This window comes from Temnothorax longispinosus, chromosome 12, assembly GCF_030848805.1.
Source record: "Temnothorax longispinosus isolate EJ_2023e chromosome 12, Tlon_JGU_v1, whole genome shotgun sequence".
In the NCBI taxonomy this organism is placed as follows: domain Eukaryota; kingdom Metazoa; phylum Arthropoda; class Insecta; order Hymenoptera; family Formicidae; genus Temnothorax; species Temnothorax longispinosus.
In genome coordinates, this window is record NC_092369.1 from 13,696,600 (window position 1) to 13,716,169 (window position 19,570).

The 19,570-nt window shown below is 41.1% G+C and overlaps 5 protein-coding genes and 1 pseudogene across 7 annotated transcripts; 4 read left to right on the top strand and 2 right to left on the bottom strand.

The window, feature by feature from the left end:
* The first annotated feature begins 109 nt into the window (after positions 1 to 109).
* Positions 110 to 1,711, top strand: Prbp (Prenyl-binding protein). Its single transcript, XM_071795911.1, has 4 exons — positions 110 to 280; positions 627 to 689; positions 851 to 1,108; positions 1,190 to 1,711. The coding sequence occupies exons 1-4, from the start codon at positions 240 to 242 to the stop codon at positions 1,269 to 1,271; spliced, it is 444 nt and encodes a 147-aa protein (XP_071652012.1). The 5' UTR covers positions 110 to 239; the 3' UTR covers positions 1,272 to 1,711.
* A 145-nt stretch (positions 1,712 to 1,856) lies between these two features.
* On the top strand, positions 1,857 to 4,098 carry LOC139823399 (ALX homeobox protein 1). The gene is made up of 3 exons (XM_071795909.1): positions 1,857 to 2,563; positions 2,950 to 3,152; positions 3,249 to 4,098. Exons 1-3 carry the CDS (start codon positions 2,344 to 2,346, stop codon positions 3,582 to 3,584), a joined length of 759 nt encoding a protein of 252 aa, XP_071652010.1. The 5' UTR covers positions 1,857 to 2,343; the 3' UTR covers positions 3,585 to 4,098.
* Positions 4,077 to 8,381, bottom strand: Cul2 (cullin 2). Of its 3 annotated transcripts, none has more exons than XM_071795905.1 (8): positions 8,195 to 8,381; positions 7,047 to 7,229; positions 6,465 to 6,966; positions 6,175 to 6,354; positions 5,875 to 6,093; positions 5,613 to 5,783; positions 4,590 to 5,525; positions 4,077 to 4,517 (listed from the first exon to the last, which is right to left on the bottom strand). In XM_071795905.1, the coding sequence occupies exons 2-8, from the start codon at positions 7,163 to 7,165 to the stop codon at positions 4,386 to 4,388; spliced, it is 2,259 nt and encodes a 752-aa protein (XP_071652006.1). In that variant the 5' UTR covers positions 7,166 to 7,229; positions 8,195 to 8,381; the 3' UTR covers positions 4,077 to 4,385. The 3 variants fall into 3 exon arrangements, with proteins under 3 accessions (XP_071652006.1, XP_071652005.1, XP_071652004.1); XM_071795904.1 differs by lacking the exon at positions 8,195 to 8,381 and adding an exon at positions 7,520 to 8,064; XM_071795903.1 differs by lacking the exon at positions 8,195 to 8,381 and adding an exon at positions 7,394 to 8,064.
* A 138-nt stretch (positions 8,382 to 8,519) lies between these two features.
* On the top strand, positions 8,520 to 10,215 carry Prosbeta3 (proteasome subunit beta type-3). The gene is made up of 4 exons (XM_071795910.1): positions 8,520 to 8,665; positions 9,019 to 9,125; positions 9,363 to 9,928; positions 10,030 to 10,215. The coding sequence occupies exons 2-4, from the start codon at positions 9,123 to 9,125 to the stop codon at positions 10,076 to 10,078; spliced, it is 618 nt and encodes a 205-aa protein (XP_071652011.1). The 5' UTR covers positions 8,520 to 8,665; positions 9,019 to 9,122; the 3' UTR covers positions 10,079 to 10,215.
* An 890-nt stretch (positions 10,216 to 11,105) lies between these two features.
* Positions 11,106 to 18,414, bottom strand: LOC139823049 (protein unc-45 homolog B-like; annotated as a pseudogene).
* Positions 18,415 to 18,416: 2 nt separating this feature from the next.
* On the top strand, positions 18,417 to 19,497 carry LOC139823064 (uncharacterized). The gene is made up of 2 exons (XM_071795349.1): positions 18,417 to 18,575; positions 18,803 to 19,497. Exons 1-2 carry the CDS (start codon positions 18,455 to 18,457, stop codon positions 19,453 to 19,455), a joined length of 774 nt encoding a protein of 257 aa, XP_071651450.1. The 5' UTR covers positions 18,417 to 18,454; the 3' UTR covers positions 19,456 to 19,497.
* Positions 19,498 to 19,570: the final 73 nt, after the last annotated feature.

The window sequence follows — 19,570 nt, forward strand, 5'->3', positions numbered from 1 at the left end:
ATTGGTTAACGCATCTTTGCTGTCACTGCTGCTGTCAGCTGTCAGCTGTCAACTGTCACATATTTCGGCGACTGCGCCGACGCGTCAGCACTCAGCAGCACGGCAGCGTCGCGCCAGTGTCGCCAGTGTTTACAATTCAAAGTAGATGGTTGATTCGAAGGCATGGAGGATCAATAATCCACGCGCCGTTTCCCCGTTTTGCATAATCGCGTCAAGTCGTTCCGCGATCGCGCCTAAGCATGCCGTCACGCGGGGAGGACATCCTCAAGGGCTTTCAAGTGTATCCTTTAATTTGAAAATTAATTTAAGCGCGATCGCTCTGCGTTCGTCTTAATCGGCGGGGCTTTGTAGGTTAGAAATGAAACGTCAAACTCAAACAGTTCTAACGTTTGTTCCTTGTGAGTTGTGGCTGAGCTCCTTGTACCTTTCATCCCTTCCCGTTCTCTCTCTCTCTCTCTCTCTCTCTCTCTCTCTCTCTCTCTCTTCAACGTCTAATTATATGTTTTTTATTTCATTTTAAGCATTTAAAGTGTAACAGTGCAGAGATGCAAAGACACAGATCTTTAGAATGTCGGTTTGACGACTTGATTTACGTAAACGAATATGTCTCCTTAATTATGGTTCAGTAATTGGATGAATCTGCGCGACGCCGATAACGGGAAGATTCTCTGGCAGGGTAACGAAGACTTGTGAGTATGATCGACTTTCCAGATATCTTGCTGAAAGTGAATAGACTTACGATAGATTTCGTCAGATAACGTCGTATTCTATAAATTGAATTTCCTCGCTTTTGTAATTTTCACCTCTTTTCAAGATACATAACATAACTGATCCCCTTGTCCGATTACAGATCCGTACCTGACGTGGAACACGAGGCGCGTGTACCGAAGAAGATCCTGCGATGCCGCGCAGTGTCGAGGGAGATTAATTTCAGTTCCGCGGAACCTATGGAAAGGTTTCGTCTGGAACAGAAGGTGTTGTTCAAGGGGCGCTGCCTGGAAGAATGGTTCTTCGAGTTTGGATTTGTCATTCCAAACAGCACTAACACGTGGCAGAGCTTGATCCAGGCGGCACCAGAGAGTCAAATGATGCCAGCGAACGTATTGAAGTAAGTGGAGACCTAACCCTTGCTGCTTTTTCCGATTATTTAATTAATCCGATTAATTGTATGTGTTTTCCTTAAAAATAGCGGCAACGTCGTAATAGAAACAAAATTCTTCGATGATGATCTCTTAGTGTCTACCAGTCGAGTCCGTCTCTTCTATGTCTAAGGCGATTTCCAAACGGTCCTAATAATCGCACGTAACGCGGGACCAACTAGTGTGAACAGACTCTATGTGAAAATAGAACAACGCACGTGTGAAAAATTTCTTACAAGCTACGCGGTCCTTTATATCAGACACTTCTTATGCGTACATTACTGATACGATATTGACAATCTCATACGTTTGTAGAAATCTACATACGTGGAGTCACGCAAATCGATAAAAAATCATTAACTTTTATTAAAAATTATTAAGTTTTAAGCAACTGCATTTTTCAAACGAGGCCTAATGTACCTAGAATATGTTTTTCACTCTTGAGAACGTAAGGGATGTGACCTGCACTGCTGAAGCACGTAATTTAGTTATTTGTTAAGTATAAACGCAATAAGTTTTGTACATATTGTAATACACTACACCGCGAGCAATAAAGTTTAAGAAAAAAGTTACATTTTATATGCGTTATTTATGTTTTATTTTTATAATGTTATTAAACTATAATATTTTGTATCATTAATGAATCCCTTAAGTTTTTGATTGTAAAAAAGAACGGCAGAGTTAATTAAATGCAGCGCTCAACATTTTTTCGATACATGTGAAGATATTACATCTTACAGTTTGATAAACAGCCGAGGGAGAGATTGCTGTCACAAAAATGTGATTAGAAGATTGCAGAGCGTACGTGCAAATTCGCGGAGTTGATTCGTCATAAAGATCGGCGAGAGATCTACAACTTACTTCATCGCACGGTCGTACTATAACAGCCGTACGCTATTGATTAGTGGTGCACAAGCAACACATTTTTTAGGCTTCACCACACCCCTTGAGGGAGTTCACTTTGAGTATACTCTGTCCCCTACTCTGCTTATACGCGTTGTACAAGCGTAAGGAAAAGAAAAAAAACCCTCGAAGAAAACGGAGGACGAGGAAACGCCGAGGAGTCGCCGCGCAGTTAACTCGGATGCGAACGAACTTCCTGTCGACGGAACTTGAACATCGTATCGCGCGTTTCGCGTGCGATTAATTCAATCGTACCCGACCTGTCGCCTCCCCTCGGCGGACCAGGAGTTCTCGCATAGGGATGGATCTGAACGAGGAGGACGAGAGCGGAAACGAGAGCGGCAGGCAGCTATTTCTGGTCGGCGCGCCGCGCGATCCGCTGGTGTCAGCCGGTGCGATTGTAGCGTCATCGACGAGTGTCCCCGACGACGTCAACCAGGGTGACGATCTGCAGTCGACCGCCCTGACCGGTCTGATCGGCGGCGCGCAATCCACCTCCGTCTGCTTCCCTACGAAATTCAGTAAGTGTCACACGACGCGACGCGATGCCGCGCCGCGTGCCAACCCGGATCTGATTTACGTAACCGCCTCCGTCTCCGTTGTCGGTACCCCAAGTTGGGGTAGAGTGTCGCTCAATTAAGTTATTGCTAAATGCATTAAATGGATCCGCAGTCAACCCTTTTTCTTAAATAGAATTAGCGGTAATCAGTTTAAGTTATGAAGCGGTTGCCACTCCGACGTGCCCGTGGAATCGCTTCGTGACGGATTCTCGTACCGCGCTGGAACCGTGGTAAACGCTACTGATCCTTCGCGAATTTTACTCCGACATCCCGTAGTAGTATTGAGACGATCTTGTCGGGAACCGGGAACAGCATCGTCACGACGAATAAACTGTGTTTTCTTGTAGCGTATGATTTCTCGACTAGTCCTGAGAGCGAAGAGAGACCGTCCTGCGTCATCGGCAAGAGGAAGCAGCGTAGGTACCGCACCACATTTTCCAATTTCCAGCTGGAGGAATTGGAACGTGCTTTTCAGAAGACCCATTATCCCGACGTGTTCTTTCGGGAGGAACTCGCAGTTCGTATCCAATTGACCGAAGCTAGAGTGCAAGTACGTTCCGCATGTTTCCCTAACAGTATACGTACGTAGATGTACTTGGGGTATCTGTTAAAGAATTTGTGTCAGTATAACGTTGCTCGTGGACAGGTGTGGTTCCAAAATCGAAGAGCGAAATGGCGCAAGCAAGAGAAGCAGTGTAAGATCGCAACTCATATGACATCGTCGCACTTACCACCGTCGGACTGTCAAGAGATGCAGCAGCAGCAGCAACACCAGTCGCAACACTCGGATCACCTGTTATTGGAATCACCGTGTAGTCCAATATATCTCGGCATGGAATGGGCAGGTTTCTCTCCTTATAACAACACGGACAGCGCATCGTCTCTTATCGTGAACAACATGAACAAACCGACGGAGACGGAAGCTGACAGTAATCCGCTGCTCGATCCCGATGTGCTACAATTAAAGCCTCCACGTTCCTAATAATATTAAAAGTACATATAGCATAACATATATTATTTGTAACCTGGATAACATTCCATGCTTTCGGAGCAGTTACGCGATTTACTATAGTAACCAAGATAACTTGCAATATAATTTTAACCAGAAACTGTGTGTTGCGCGTAAAGCATGAGAATTCGCGAAGGCTGCTGCTTATCGACCAAGGAATGAAATTTTTATGACGAACGTAGGATTTTAGCATTAATGATTGCACGAAGGTGCATATAATATTATTTAAGAATGACCGTGCGGGGCCTTATTAAATATTAATAATCCATGATTCGTCGACGAGGAGTTATACCGCGATCATATTCTTGAATTAAAGATGAGTGTATACATTTTGTAAGAGAAAAGATGTGTATATATATATATAATGGATTGCTCTATTCTCAGACAAGTAGATTCTATTAAAGGAAAAATAATAAATTTGTATTATGTATAAACGTACTCTTTGCGAGACGTGTTACTCCAATATAAAATAGTAACGTCAACTTTATTCAGTGTGCATATGTTACAAGTCAGTAAATTAATTAAAGTATTTATTAATTGATTGATCCTAGGAGCGAATAAGCGGTCTAAGATGCTTTTCCCGATCTTTTAAATGTCATTGGGAGCTCATTTCCTTTTTTTCACTGGTGTTCTTTATTTTGACGACTACGTATCCTCGAAGATTTCAATGATCGTTGAAGATGATTAGTCGCGTAGCCTCGCCGATCAGAACTCAGCACAATGCCGTTTGGGACGCATCTCGAGTGAAATAAATTAGTGACAGACGTTAAAAGGTTACGCAATGTATGAGTACTCGTCCGCGCTATTCGCCGTACGCTCGATATACTGTTTATCTATCAGAGTTTCAATGCACTTCTTGATCATTCCGATAGAAGGTGCGAAAGTAACCTTCGATTGACTCAGCACCTGAAACAATAGACGTACATTAAACACCGCTATTGTGTGACTTGTATTGAACTCTCGAACGTGCCAAGTCACCTCCTGTATGAGCTGATTATGTCTCAATAGTTTGCGACTCTTCATGATGCGAACTATAGCTGCTTGTAAGAACATCTTTCTGTCTTCGTCCACGCTACGGTGTGTGGCCTCTGCATCCTGCGGCGCGTCTCGCTGCAACACGCCCGTTATGCGAAACTTGGTTCTCTTGTTGGAGTAACTAAAATTGAGCGTGAGGATGGTATCCTCCTCCACTTCGCCGTCGTTGGACTTGTTGAGAATCTTACAATCCACAAGGCTGGCGGCATGCTTCACTAACTGGTCGTGCGATAAACGTAACGAAGCGGCCGCTTCCTTGCACGGTATCGCGTCGCAATGCTCAAAGAGCAACAGCAACGCCATTTGATACGTTTGTACGGTGACCAAATACGATTTCTTCAAGTAATTGAACTTGAGTTCGCCCTGACTCAGGTGGTGCAGCCACGTAAGCTTTCGACCACTAAATTGCATGTGATAGAACGCCTCGAAAGCTTGGATGGACTTTTCTAGTTGCTGCGGAACGTGGAATGGGCCGGGCGACGGTGGTAGACCGAGCGGCCACGCGCCAGCTTGCAATACTTTAACCGCGAAACCGGTACCCACGTGATTCTCTCCGTCGCCCTCCCGCAACGTCGCCGTGAACTTGGCGTTGAGATCCGCCGAGACGGACATGTCCGTGAACATACGATGAAGCTTGTTCGTGAACTCGTAACCGCACGCCCGTTTCAGATCGTCGATCATCATTTCCTCGGCATCCATCGATTGCGACTGCTGATGTATCAATCGCTTCGCCAACATACGCGAATAGAATTTTTGGAACACGTCCTTGTCGTCCACGTACTTGAACACGGTTATGGAGCGCCTCAACTTGTCCTCGATTTCGCTTTCGGAGGCAGCTCTGGGGGACTTTTTCAGTAGAGTGTCGCAATATTTCGCCAGCTAAGTGAAAAAATACATATTGTATCGTAACTTATCGATAGAAATCGTAGCCCAAGTTAAAAATATCATCGCTTCTGAACAGTTTACCAATTCTGGCGCTCGGACAGGCTGCTTCGGAGCGGGCCTGTAATTTACGATGGCGGAGCAAGCTTTATCGAGAGCACCCACAAAAGTTTGATCTGAACTGAACACTTCCTTAATCATTTCAGAATATTTAGAATGTACATTTAACATATTCTCCACGAATTGCATGTATACCTGAAATTAGAACGTTATGCTTTTCTATAAGATTGAACAAATCTTCTAAGTTATATTCATAACGTTTTCACGCATTCTGTTATATTCTCACATTTTCTCCTTGCAAAGGTCCGATTGCCTGCAATCCTTGCAGCGTAATGTGACGAGTGAGATGTTGCACAAGCGGATCTAAACCTCCTGGTAACGACCTCAATAATGGATAAAGAAGAGCCAAATCTCGTCGGCTTTCATTTTTTATCATCATCTCCGCCTCCGAATGAAGCAAATCCACATGTGCAGCTACCATCTTATCCTCGCAACACGCTCTGACCTGCAACGAAACATTGCCGTTATATACGACCGTCGAGTCTCCGAGTTATTTCTAAAACACGCACGAAAAACGAAAGCGCACTTTTGCTACAGAACTCTTGTGAAGGAACTTGTAAGCGCGTGCCTCCTCTTGAGCGAGTCTCCATGTAACTTTCTCTATATAACGCGTAACGTCCGACTGTTGCAGCAACGATGACGCTTCTGCTGTGTAAAATTCTCCACTAGCCTCTAGAAAAGGCTCTTCAAAAATTTCTTGATACAACTGTAAAATAAGATTCACGTCAGTATACAGATCTAAAAAAAAAGAGAGAGAGAGAGAGAGAGAGATCTCTCTTTTCCTATAAAACAAAAACATGTAATGTAACTGATTACGTTTAATTTTCCCTTCATCTTGTGCTCTTCTACCCGAACAAAACTTTCTATAACACCACAAATAACGTCGGTCGGTGCAAGCACGTTCGACGCTCTATCGGCGTCGATACACGCGAGCAGAAGGGAGACGAGTTTTTCCTTGAGCGGTATTATCATCTTTTTCTTCCAAATGTCCAAACCGAGTTCGCCAATCTCCATCTGCTCCTGGCACTCTTCCTCCCTCGTGTGCAAACTCGTGCCATAGATGAGTTCTGCCTCGGAGAGCTTTTGCTTCTTGATGTGTTGTTGATTGAGGTATAAGTACAAGCTATGCAAATAGTAAATGCCCTGCGAGTACTCTGTCCAGGCACGATAATACGCCGGGAGCAAATCCCACTTGTCATCCCACGACGTGACCTGTACCAGCAAGTGGTCTACATGGTTGACCAAAAACCTCTTTGTCTCGTCGTACAAACGGTCTGCCAGCGGCTCGGGATACGCAACGCACAAGGAATAAACGTCGCTGCAATCGTAATACACACTTATTACACACTTTCCCACATAGAGTCGAGAGAAGTAAGATATACGTCTTAAATCTCGTACCTAAATCTGTCGTTCCATATAGCACGCGGGATATTCGCCAGCGTTATCACCCCCTTGATAGTCTCTTGTAGGACGTGCCACGTTTGATTAAAATCCACTCTCTTGGGTTTTAGTGACATCCTTCCCTCCACAAACTACTGGTAACTTGATCACAACGACGACAGGTCACTGTACACTACAAACCTGTAAAACAGCAAAGTCACTCATGTGGCTTATTTACATACGAGATCTATACCATTATTTATACAGGGACGCGTTCGTTCTCAAGCGCAGTTAGAGAGGCTCGACTTGTGCGAGCGGACTAAGGACGTTCCGATAAAAGATAAAAGATAAAAGCAAACGCCAACTGCGGCGGGAACACATCCCGAGAGTGTCGGGTCCTTCGGCGTGACCAGAGACTGAGTTTACACGGCTTTGTTCGTGTGTTTTGTACATCGTCGGTTTAAAAATAACGTAAAAGTGAAATACACTACACGTATGTAGCACGCGTACGCCGCACACACGCACGCATCTCTCACGGCCGTTCTAAATCTCCCCTGTCCCGCGTCGTTCGTCGTTTCCCCGTAACTTTTGCGCGCGGCAAGGTGACACTCCCCGCAGTCCCCCGCGAAGAATCTTTTACACTCCAAACAGTCCGAACGACCTCGGCGTTGTCGGAGTCGCGCGCGTAAACATCCAGCCGTTTGGAAATCAAAACCTCGAATCTCGAATCTAATCTAATGGCGCGCGTGGTCACCGTCACCGCCGCTTGCCCACTGGGGCGTACGAGCGTGTACTCGGTAACTCGGTTTCGCGACTTTCGCGTTGCGAAATATCGATTCGAACAAAGAGACAACGGTTTCTTCCTCGGGGACACGCTCGTCGGGACGTGGTGGACTCGAGGGGGGGGGGTCCGCGGTCAGGTCAGGTCGCGCGTGGGACTACACGCGGATGCCCGTCATTGAAGAGGAGGGGGGGGGGGGGAGATAGGACACCACACGGCACACAGCTGACTGGCTCGGCCAGGCCAGGCCAGAACCCAGATGGACCGCGTGCCGCGGTTCGTCCTAACCAAAGATCTCCGGGCGCGGGAAGACTCGGGGGCTCGCGCACACAGGGGTCCCTTCCCTCGACGACGACGACGACGACGACGGGGTGACGAGACGTACCGGGCCGTTTATTTTTGGGGCGGGGACGCGAGTCACTCGCTGCCGCGGCGGGACGATGCATGGCACTCGCGGCGAGTACAAGAAGCACACGCGAGCGAGCGCATTTTCCGTAGCCCCCTGCCCCCTGCCCCCGTCGCCTCCGCGCCGTCACAGGCCGTCACACGACAGCTGCCGCTCCCCTCGCCCGCGCCCGCTATGCTCCTTTTCCCTTCCGTCCAGCACGCGCGCTCGTGTCACCGACGTTCGTCGTCGCCCGGACCTCGCAGTGCTCTCTCAGCTGCTCTCAGCTCTCTTTCTCTCTCTCTCTCCCGTGCCCGTTCGCGCGTTGAATCCTCAAATAATATCGCGCCGTGGCCATGCTCATGCTGTCATGCTCATGTTTGCTTCGCGCGCGACGCTCTGTTCTCATTCGCCATTCGCCCGCGGCCTGATTAGCCGGATTAGCCGTCACATGTATTTGGAGAATTTGTGGTATTTGGACATGTATACATACATATACATACATAAGTATGTACGCATGGTGTAAAGAAAGTACTTTCTTTACACCATGCATGACGCCGCTGACGTCGCGTCGTGCCATTGACAGTGCGATACGTAAATCTACGTTCGAGCTTTTCATTTCGATATTAAAAAAAATAATTTACACCGAAAGATATGGATAAAAAGTACGTTAAACTGAAAAATGGATATAATACTTAGATATAAATGGATATAATACTTTAGATAAAAGATAAAAAGATGAAAAGTAATTCAGTTCCCCCTCTTATTCTCTCATTTACTACTCGCACGTCGCACGTACGTCCACGCTTCTATATTGCCTACAGCTCGTGGTCGTGGTCGTGACTCGCATTTCGACGCGTCCCCGTCCCGTCCAACTGTCTGCGGTTGACATTTTCTACTATAACCTGTCAGATATTCGTATGAGAAAATGGTGAGTGTTTATCTGTTAAAAGGTATTTTTCGTACTCCCGTCGCATTGTCCCGCGACGGGATTTCTCTTAACCCTCTTAACCGCGACGCCGAGCTCGCGAAGGTTAATCCGTGCGTGGAGGTTACTTTGCTGTCAATCGTCTTGATGACACAGCATACAGCATACAGTCGTCGCGGAGTCGCGGGATGATCCTCACGTACGATACACATCTGAACATGTTTTCTCTTTCCTCCGTAGAGCATCCTCGCGTACAACGGCGGTGCCGTGATAGCGATGAAGGGGAAGAGGTGCGTGGCCATAGCGGCCGATCGCAGATTCGGTATACAGGCGCAGACGATAACGTGCGATTTCCAGAAGATCTACGAGATGGGACCGCACCTGTACGTTAGCCTGCCCGGCCTCGCCACCGACACCCAGACCGTAATGGAGAGACTGCGCTTCCGCCTGAACCTGTACGAGCTCAAGGAGAACCGGAAGATTCACCCGAAAACGTTCACCGCCATGATCTCGAATCTCCTGTACGAGAGGAGATTCGGGCCGTACTTCGTGGAGCCTATAGTCGCCGGACTGGATCCAGTCACGTTTGAACCTTTCATCTGCAACATGGACCTGATAGGCTCCAGGAACATGGCCGAGGACTTTGTGGTAGGTGGAACGTGTACGGAGCAGCTTTACGGCATGTGCGAGTCGCTTTACGAGCCGAATCTGGGACCTGAGGAGCTATTCGAGACCGTCAGTCAAGCTTTAGTCAATGCGTTCGATCGGGACGCGATATCTGGATGGGGTGCGGTTGTTCATGTTATGTAAGTATCGTGTCATCAACGTGGCGCGCAACAACACGCTACGTACGACTTGTATTACGCGCAAGTCGCGTTACGTAAATGTGTATGCGCTTTGGTTTCAGAGAGAAGGACAAGGTCACGAAGAGGACTGTCAAAACGCGAATGGACTAAACACCCTCACCTTTTACCATCGATATGTGCGACAACGTTATTTCTATTCCATACGTATTGTTTGTAACTAAGTCTAAGAAATGTAAACGAAAACTTATATAAATAGGTCTTAATTTATTAAACCCCCTGATACTCTATTTTTAATGTCTTAAAATTTAATATCTTAAAAATTATTCTTTACTGTGCTTGTTTATATGTCGCTTCTATAAAATCTCCATCTTATCTTCCTTGATTAAAATTGTTGTTTTTTTTTTAATTAATCTGAAAATTCCCATACAAATATAATAAAATAAAAAGAATATGTTTGATATGCTTTTACAAGTTATACAAAATTATAAATTTTTTACAAAAATATTATATACACATATTATATTTTATTCATAGAGTTTTAAATTTAGCACTTCAAGAGAGTCGCGTTCGATGATTTTCTTATCTCGCGTCGCTCTCCTTTTATCGCGCATCGCGCAGTCGCCAGATGGGTATCGGCTATCACCGGAAATAAGTTGGCAATGCAAGTTCATATTTTTTAATTTACTATAGCTCAAACGATTGCTCCCTAATTGCTCCCTCAGAATCGACGATTGCTCCCCTTTTAAGATTATTATTTTTCGAGATATTTAATAAAAACGAAAAATTTTTAATTTTTATTGAAAAACATATTTATAATAACTCTATGCAACTTTATAGGGCATAGAACGATTGCTCCTTCATTGCTCCTTATTGCTCCATCATAATTTTAATGATTTATTGCATTTTTATTGAAAAAATAACAAATTAATCATTTCACAAGGCCGCCTATTGTAACTATGGCTCGGCAGCGCATGCGCATGCTACCATAACTATGCGCATGCGCGATGGTATCTGTTAGGGTTGGTTTATAATAGCCGTAACCGTTGATTTAAGCCGTAATCTTTAAGAAATTGACCAATTACAGTCGAATGTGAGAAGAATAATCGACTGTGATTGGTCAATTTCTTAAAGATTACGGCTTAAATCAACGGTTACGGCTATTATAAACCAACCCTAACAGATACCATCGCGCATGCGCATAGTTATGGTAGCATGCGCATGCGCTGCCGAGCCATAGTTACAATAGGCGGCCTTGTGAAATGATTAATTTGTTATTTTTTCAATAAAAATGCAATAAATCATTAAAATTATGATGGAGCAATAAGGAGCAATGAAGGAGCAATCGTTCTATGCCCTATAAAGTTGCATAGAGTTATTATAAATATGTTTTTCAATAAAAATTAAAAATTTTTCGTTTTTATTAAATATCTCGAAAAATAATAATCTTAAAAGGGGAGCAATCGTCGATTCTGAGGGAGCAATTAGGGAGCAATCGTTTGAGCTATAGTAAATTAAAAAATATGAACTTGCATTGCCAACTTATTTCCGGTTCGGCTATCGGCCCTAATCTACGCCGCTCGTATGGTCAGTGCTACATACAGCGCGACTGAAAAGAAATAATGCAATACTTATCTTAAGTTCTTTAATTTTTGTTCTTACAAAATTTCATACAAAATATTACAAAATTTCATAAAACTCTTAACTTTTGTATAAAACAAATATATATACTAAAAAACGCAAACACGTACGACAAAATGGCTCAAAGCCGATTATATAATTTTTTAAGGAATTAAGAGATCGATAATACAATTTCGGAGTTATATAAGTTGCTATCGGTGGTTGCTATTGGTTCTGGTGCAATTTGGTACCCTTTGGTTGCTTATACCAGAGTCACGCCAAAAATCGCCTATTGTTATGTGTCTTTTAATGCGAATCATGCTCTCTCAAATGAGATTTGACAATAAAGAGTTTTAGATTTAGACTTGCGCTGGTAAGCAGAAGAGAGCGTCCCGTTTGACCACAGCGATTGACCACTCACAGCCCCCGAGAGTTTTCCCCTGAACCAACTAATCAGATATATTTTTTTTAAATCAATTGACAAACGTGGTATTATTTCGTACTATATATATTAATATTCTACTTTGGCAAATTTATGTAACAAATAAATTAACTGCGTGTATATGTCTTGCACAAATAAACATATATTTAAAGATATATAAATACAAATATAATTATATGATCGCATGACTACATTTAAAACGATAAAATTGCAGAAATATAAATATAATATTTATTTTATTATTTAAAGCACTTTATTTGAAATATAAGGAAAATATAGGATATTCAGATTTCAAATATCTTGTCTTCTTTCAACAAAGAATTCTTTGTATATGTTTAAGGGTACATTTTTAGTACGTTCATATACCCATAACTTCTTTTCCAAATAATTTAGAAAATCTGATTTGTTTAACCCGTTGTGGTCACATGGGGTCCAGTGGACCCCAGGCTTTTTTTTTTTTTTCTTAAAAGTATATTATTTTGAGAGTAAAACGCACAAAGTTTTTTTACTCTATCTCAAAAAATTTTGATAAATATTTTTGTGAAAAAAGACAAATTTCTCGAAAAAAAATTTTTTTTCTCGCGTTTTTTCAACATAAAAAAATTTTTTAAATTATTGGATTATCAAGAGGAAGTCATAAATTAATTCCAGTTCAAGGTTTGAGTCGATACATCAAAAAGAACGCAAATGGAAACTGTTGTGGGGTCCATTGGACCCCGTGTGACCACTACGTTATTTTTAGGAGGTGTGACCACAACGGGTTAATCGACATGCTGCATCACGTTCCCATTTCATCATAACAATGAGTGCTTCACTATTACATCGTTCCGCAACAGCCTCTAAACCAATGGATGTCAATTCCTTGATTTCCTTATTGTTATCGTTCTTGCTCAATGACTTCAGTAGTTCTATTATGTCTGTTTCGATGAGTTTTGCAGCAAAGTCTTCCATGCTTCTTATCATACTTAGTACAAATATAACACCCATTTTTTGTATGTTATTGTTTGGATTAGTGAGTAAAGAGCGTAGGAATTCTAGCCAGAAATTCGAGTCCAAAACTTTCTTACAAGCTTCTTTGTTGGCCACCGTCAGTTTCACTAGAGCTGCAGCTGCTGCGAATTTAATATCTTTATTCTCGTCCTTGTACAATAACATAAGATACTCAACTCGAGAATTATCCTGTTCGAAACACTGGATGGCGACTTCACGGCTTAATATCAAAGTTTATAAGATTTGCAGACGCCAATTTCAAAAGATCGTCCCCCTCGTACACAAAAGCTTCAATTTTTTGAAATACTCCTTCTTTAAATATATGTTCTCGCATGCTGTCGTTGACTTCAGCTAGATTGCACAAAGCTGTTAGAGTCTGGCAATTCTCCTTAACGGAACACTCCAGGTTCATAAGATTTACAATCAGTTTAACCGTTTAACAACCTTCGTCAATAGTTGACCGGGCAATAGAACCTCATGTTTCGTGAGATCCAAACGGACCAAAGCTAGCGAAGCTTGTTTCTTTGCCTCGACTGTGCCATCCAGCGCTAACGACAACAATGCCTCCGTGCCGCCTTCATCAACAACTATTTCTCTCAATTTCTGTTCATTGCATATCGCGTTAAAAACGCGCGCTATCAATTCCTTGCAGTTCTGATTGTCCGTTTTGGCGAAGTCAACCAGAGAACTGATCACATACTTATCCATTAAGTCGCCCAATCTTTCTTCGAAGTAGTCGTCGTCCAATTCAGATTCCTCGGGAAAATGATATTTGACAAACTTTGATATCTCGGGTTCTTGCTCGTCATAAGCGTTGCATAAGTTCACCAAAATCGTAAGCACGTCGAAGAGAAATTGATCACCAGTCTCGATCTCCGCGGTCAACTCGAGTATGTGATCAATGTAACTTGGATCATCGATCAACTCCTCTTTGACTTTCGTATTGAAAGTCAGATACGACAGACCTTTTACGGCCAACTCTATATTTTCTTTCTTTGGCGAATCAGATGAAAAATGTATGCAAGCCTCAATTAATTCCTTACTCACTCCATCCGCGAACGGTCTGATAGTCGCGTCTGAGTCTCCGGAATTACCCAACTTGCAAAAAGCCACTAACGCTCGAACTCGAATTGAATTATCTTTGGATTGACACAGTTTTTTCAATATATTAACACCTCGGTTTATGATCGCGTTGACCTTGTCTTTTCTGGTCACAGCGGCAATGATACATTCGAGAATCACTTTCTGCTCCAATACATCATTGAAATGTAATGCCGTTTCCGTCATACCGAGGATCATCCCCAAAATTTCTTCTTTAGCCACAATTGCGTTTCCAACATCTGATGGACCCAATAATAAGGTAGTTATCGCAACTACTACACGCATCTGTAAAACAATCGATTAACAATTCATTAATTTTTACGTTTCGACAAACAATAATATTGATTGAAAATTAAGGAAGCTACAGTGTTATTTAATTTTGATAGAAAATAGACATTTCTGATAAATTACGTTTCAGAAAATACTAGATGATAAAGTCATATTCTTCAATAAATTTCGATTGCTCTGTTATAACCGTATTTTAATTTAAAACTTACAGAATATATACAATACTGAAAAAGAACTGAAAAGTCTTCTTTAACATTTTTGTTTTAAAAATAGAGTTTAAATTGCTCAAATCGGCTATAGTTAAAAAGACTCGGCCTTTTATTTTCAAACAATTTAAATGACAAGAAAAGATCGAAAGTTGCAAAATTCATACTTTAGATTCTTTGTCAGGCGAATGCAGTTTATTTGCAATAAATTCATCAATGGCGTTGATAAATGTTTTCTCATCATCACAGTACACATTTTCATATATTTTTGCTAAACACACACTAGTTATAGTTTGCGTGGAGGATGTGATGTCCATCGAGGATTTGTATTTATTGTATAGCTCCCTTTCACTGGCTACCTCCATCAATCTTTGCACACCGCGAAGTTCGACAAATCGTTTGGCCCAGTCTAACATAGGTACGCAACGAATGTTATGCGTAATAAGTTTTATTACTGCGTCTCTAGCAGGGCCAGTTATCGTTCTACTCGTTATGCTGTTCAACAAGTACAACATAATTGTGTCTACTTTTTTTTGCGCCTCGTACAAATCCTTGTTGAAATTTGAATCGGGTTTATTATTTATGTCGATGATGTAAGTGTTCAATATATTCTAAAATCAAAATATGCAATAAATTTTTAATTACTGAAATACGTAAAATATGTAAAATAACTACATGTATATTACTCGATATTCACCTGTAAACAACATTGAGACGCGTTAACTCTCTCTAAAGATGTACTGTTCATTATTTCCAGACACCAAGGCAAACCGACGCATTTCATAACGGACTCGGTTCGACTAATATTGTTTTTGCATAACTCGCTTACAATACGAATCGCGCCACAGATTATTTCCTCGTTCGTTTTTACTTTCACAAGTTGTGCGATTTTCGACACACCTTCCTTCTTGAAGATCTCGTCGGCACCAACTTCGTCACATGCGAGCATAAACAAATTATTTATAGCGATTTCACTCTCACTTGCGTTCCCTTCAAATGCTAGATCCAGCATTTCTGATACCTATAATACAAAGCAAAATTAAGCGTATACTTAAATATAATGATCTGCAATAAAAATTTAAATAACTATGAGATTATATTTGTATGATGTAAATTTTACCCGTAGTGTGCAGACTATTAATGGACAAGAATTAATAATTATATATTAACCCTAGACAGACTCACTGGGGTCTACGGGACCCCACGCGAAATTCAAATTGAGCCCCTGCTTTAGGAAGGTTAGTTTTCATACCGAGACCCTAACCATAATTCAGTTTAGTCATCCGGCAATCGACCTCTGTGATTCAGCGAGTGCGTTAGATCTGTGCAGCAGCTATGACCGAAAAAGAAAATCGTTTGGGGTACCGTAGACCCCAGTGAGTCATTTACGCTCGACATTTACCACAGTAAAGTATATTTCAGATTTTTTGTAAAAATCGATAACGAAAAATTATACACTTTATAGCACTCCCCGGAAAATTCTACCCCTGTTTCATATATAATTGTTCAAAATTCGGTCAATTATTTCATTTTTGCTGTTCTTGCACAGCAACTGATTAAAACTTTGTAAAGTTTTTGTGGAGTTAATTTTACTGTTACCATATACTTTTATAACTTTTGACTACCTTTCAAATAAATAATAATCGACAGAATCTGTTTTACTTTCCATTTCTTGCGATTTTTCCCATCCGATAGTTTTTCGTCATTTCCTCTACTTCAGACGTTCAAAGAAATATGTTTTTTTTTAAGAAACGAAAAAGTCGCTTACATGCCCTTGAAGGTTGTCTATTCGTCTTTCAAAATCCGTTGGAAATTTTAAAATCGGTGAATTTTATGAAAAACTACAGCATTTTTAATAAAAATAGTCATTTCAGCCCAATTTTTGGTTCTTTTTCTTGTTTTTCGAAATTTTTTTATTGTTCCTTTTTTACTACCACAAATTGATGACTACTATCGTCTTCCCTATTAAACAACAAACAAAATTATCTATTACAAAGTTTTCTAAGAACATTCTGGAAATATTATACACGCGGTACAAGTTTGGGGTTTTTAAGACCCCAGTGAGTCATTCACGTATGAGAAAAATAAGTGAGTCTGTCTAGGGTTAAAAAACAAAAACTCAAATCCATTTGTCAAATTATGTGTGATATTGAAATAAAAACCCTTACTAATACTTAGATCCAGGATGAAAAATGTATTGCATTTTTATTATCTTATCTAAATTAAATTATCATGTTTTGCGAGTTGACGAATAACTTTTGTAACAGTTACGTATATTTACCTTGGCACTAATTTTTATATTTTTATTACGACGTTCTTGTACAATTTCACGTAACCTTGTCACTACGGGCTGAATAACTTTGTTGTTGGGGTCAGATGAAATAATGATCTTCGCATCCCGATATGCCTCCTCGAATCTTTCTAACGCTTCTAGTGCTAAACATCTGTGATACAATGCGTGGTTACAACATGTCTTTAATGCATTGTCGCAGTCTTCAACCACTTTCTCGTAATTGCTCAGCTTTAAATAAGTAGCAATTCGATTTCTGTAGTACATTCTTTTGTCATGATCGTTCTCTTCTACATTCAGTGCGTTTGTGTAGTGACTTAATGCTTCAGACCAATTGCCTTTTTCAAACTCTTCATTACCCTTCTCGTTCCATTCCTTTGCACTCATAACTGATGACTTTATCATGGTGGAATAACTGTACAACCCAAATTATATGATGTTACATTACATGTTTTAACATAGAAAGACTCTGAAATTTCATATTGTGTCTTTTATTTATATATGTATTATCTTAAATGCAAAAAGCATTAGAAGATGAAATGTTAAATAATTATATAATATGCATGAGGCAATATAGGCCTGTTCGTTTTAGCTGAACTTCTTGCACAGTTCATCTTTCCTCTTTTTCTTTTCACATTGGAAAGAAAAATAGAAAAGATGAACTGTACAAGAAGTTCAGCTTATAAAACAAACAGGCCTAATATAATGTATAATGGATAAAGAATAAACACACAGTTTAATAATAAAAATGCAATTTCAAGTGTGTAATCTGCATGTAAATTGTAATCAATTGTTGTAATAATTTCTATATCAGAAAGTTGACTTTTGTAGAACATTGGAAAACAAAACAGAAGAAGTCAATCATTTAAGTAATTATTTAGTGTTTGTTCTCAGAATCTCCAGAAGCTGTTTGTGCATATTAGACAAAATAATGTGGAACTATCCAGACAATTTATGACGCAGTATGCAAATATTTGATTTCGTCTTAACGCAAAAGAAAGAGATGCAAATTATGTACGCTATGCTGCAATAGTCGGGGACACTTTACATTTCCTCCCTTTTTTGCGGGAATTCAACTTCCTCGACGAAAGAGAGTGAGAAAGGCGAGCGAAATAACCTGGAACGCGCGATAAATTTATGCGTGAAGATGAATCTCATTCGATCGACATTTTTTCTTACGTAAAAAAATAGTACCGTCAACCGAGTATTAACGAGTATTAACGATTTGCTTTTCAGTTTTTAATGCATCTAGAGTTCTGTTCATTTCTTGAATTATATTGATGACCTCGTGTGCTCTCGTGTGGTTTCTTTTCCCGCGCGATTATTACTAACGTATCTCACATCATTTTTAACAGCCTTTGTTATATTGTTGAATCTTCGTTCAGACCGTCTACGAAACAAAATGTAAATTCTTTACCTGTCGGATAGCTTATTCCTCTTCGTAACGTTCTTCCGTGTTGCTCGAACACTCTAAACTTTCTCTACTTTTCTCGAACTTTCAACGAGTGTAACGTAGCACGTGCGAACCACGTGCGAAGCGACGACATCGCCATCTGATACTAAAGTTCGGAAACAAAAAATGGAGAATGTGAATGAATGATGTGTGCTGTGTAACTGCAAATATATTACTATCGGGGCGAGATAAATCTATCGCTGCAATGACCATGAATACATTATGCGCTGCATTTCGCAAGATCGCGGTGGGCAGAATAAGTATGTACCCCCGACAACTGAGATTTATGTAATTAAACGTGAAACAGTTAATCATAACCTAACACTGTTATCTGCTTTATAAAAATGAACAGAAATATATTCATCACTTAGACACGTATTACAAAAAGAACGTACTGTCCATATAAATTATTACATTGTATTATAAATGTGTTGGCGTATAAGAGATATTTTATAAATGATTTACGTTTTCCTCTTGTATAATTCAGGTACCGCTGCCACTGCAAGATATTCGACGCAGCGATCAAACCGCGATGCGACGTTAAGTTCCCGTTTGACGTCTGACAGTTGCGGCATGCAATGTGGTACGGGGACGATACACAGCATTAAGTTTATCCCGGGAACACTTAACATAGACATTAGAATGCCTGCGAATGGAAGTTTAATAAGAAATATTATTGAATCACCTGCTATTAAGATTCCTCCCGTGCGAGAGCCTGCGAAGCGTTTGCCCATTCAGTACGATTCTCCTGTACCAGAAAAATCTATGGATCTACCTACGAGTGAAAGAATCATTGATAAACAGGCGGAAAACATGTTAAGGATCAGGCATAAGAAAATGAAGAAACACAAACGAAAGAAGCTGCGTAAGAAGATGAAATTTGTATGGGCGAAGATAAGGCTCAAGAGGGCCCATAAAAGGGAGAGATTGTTTCAGGCTGAGCTACGTGCCAAAGTCAAGGAAGCTCAAGCGTTTGACCCTAAGGAGTACGTCAACGAGAAACTAAATATCTTGAACAAGGAGCGACTACCAAGAATGTTCAGAGGCGAGATTCTGCCGCCTGAGATGATTAAGCAATTTGTGAACGAGAAAAAAGCAAGAAAGGATGCTAAACGTAACAAACCTCGTTTGACTCTATAACTTATGTATGAGTCGTGGTAATAAAATTTTATTGGAATAGTACGTATGTCCTTTTTATATTCCGAACGTGAAAAGAGAAGAACCTGAAAAGTGGGATAATCAAGAGAAACAGACG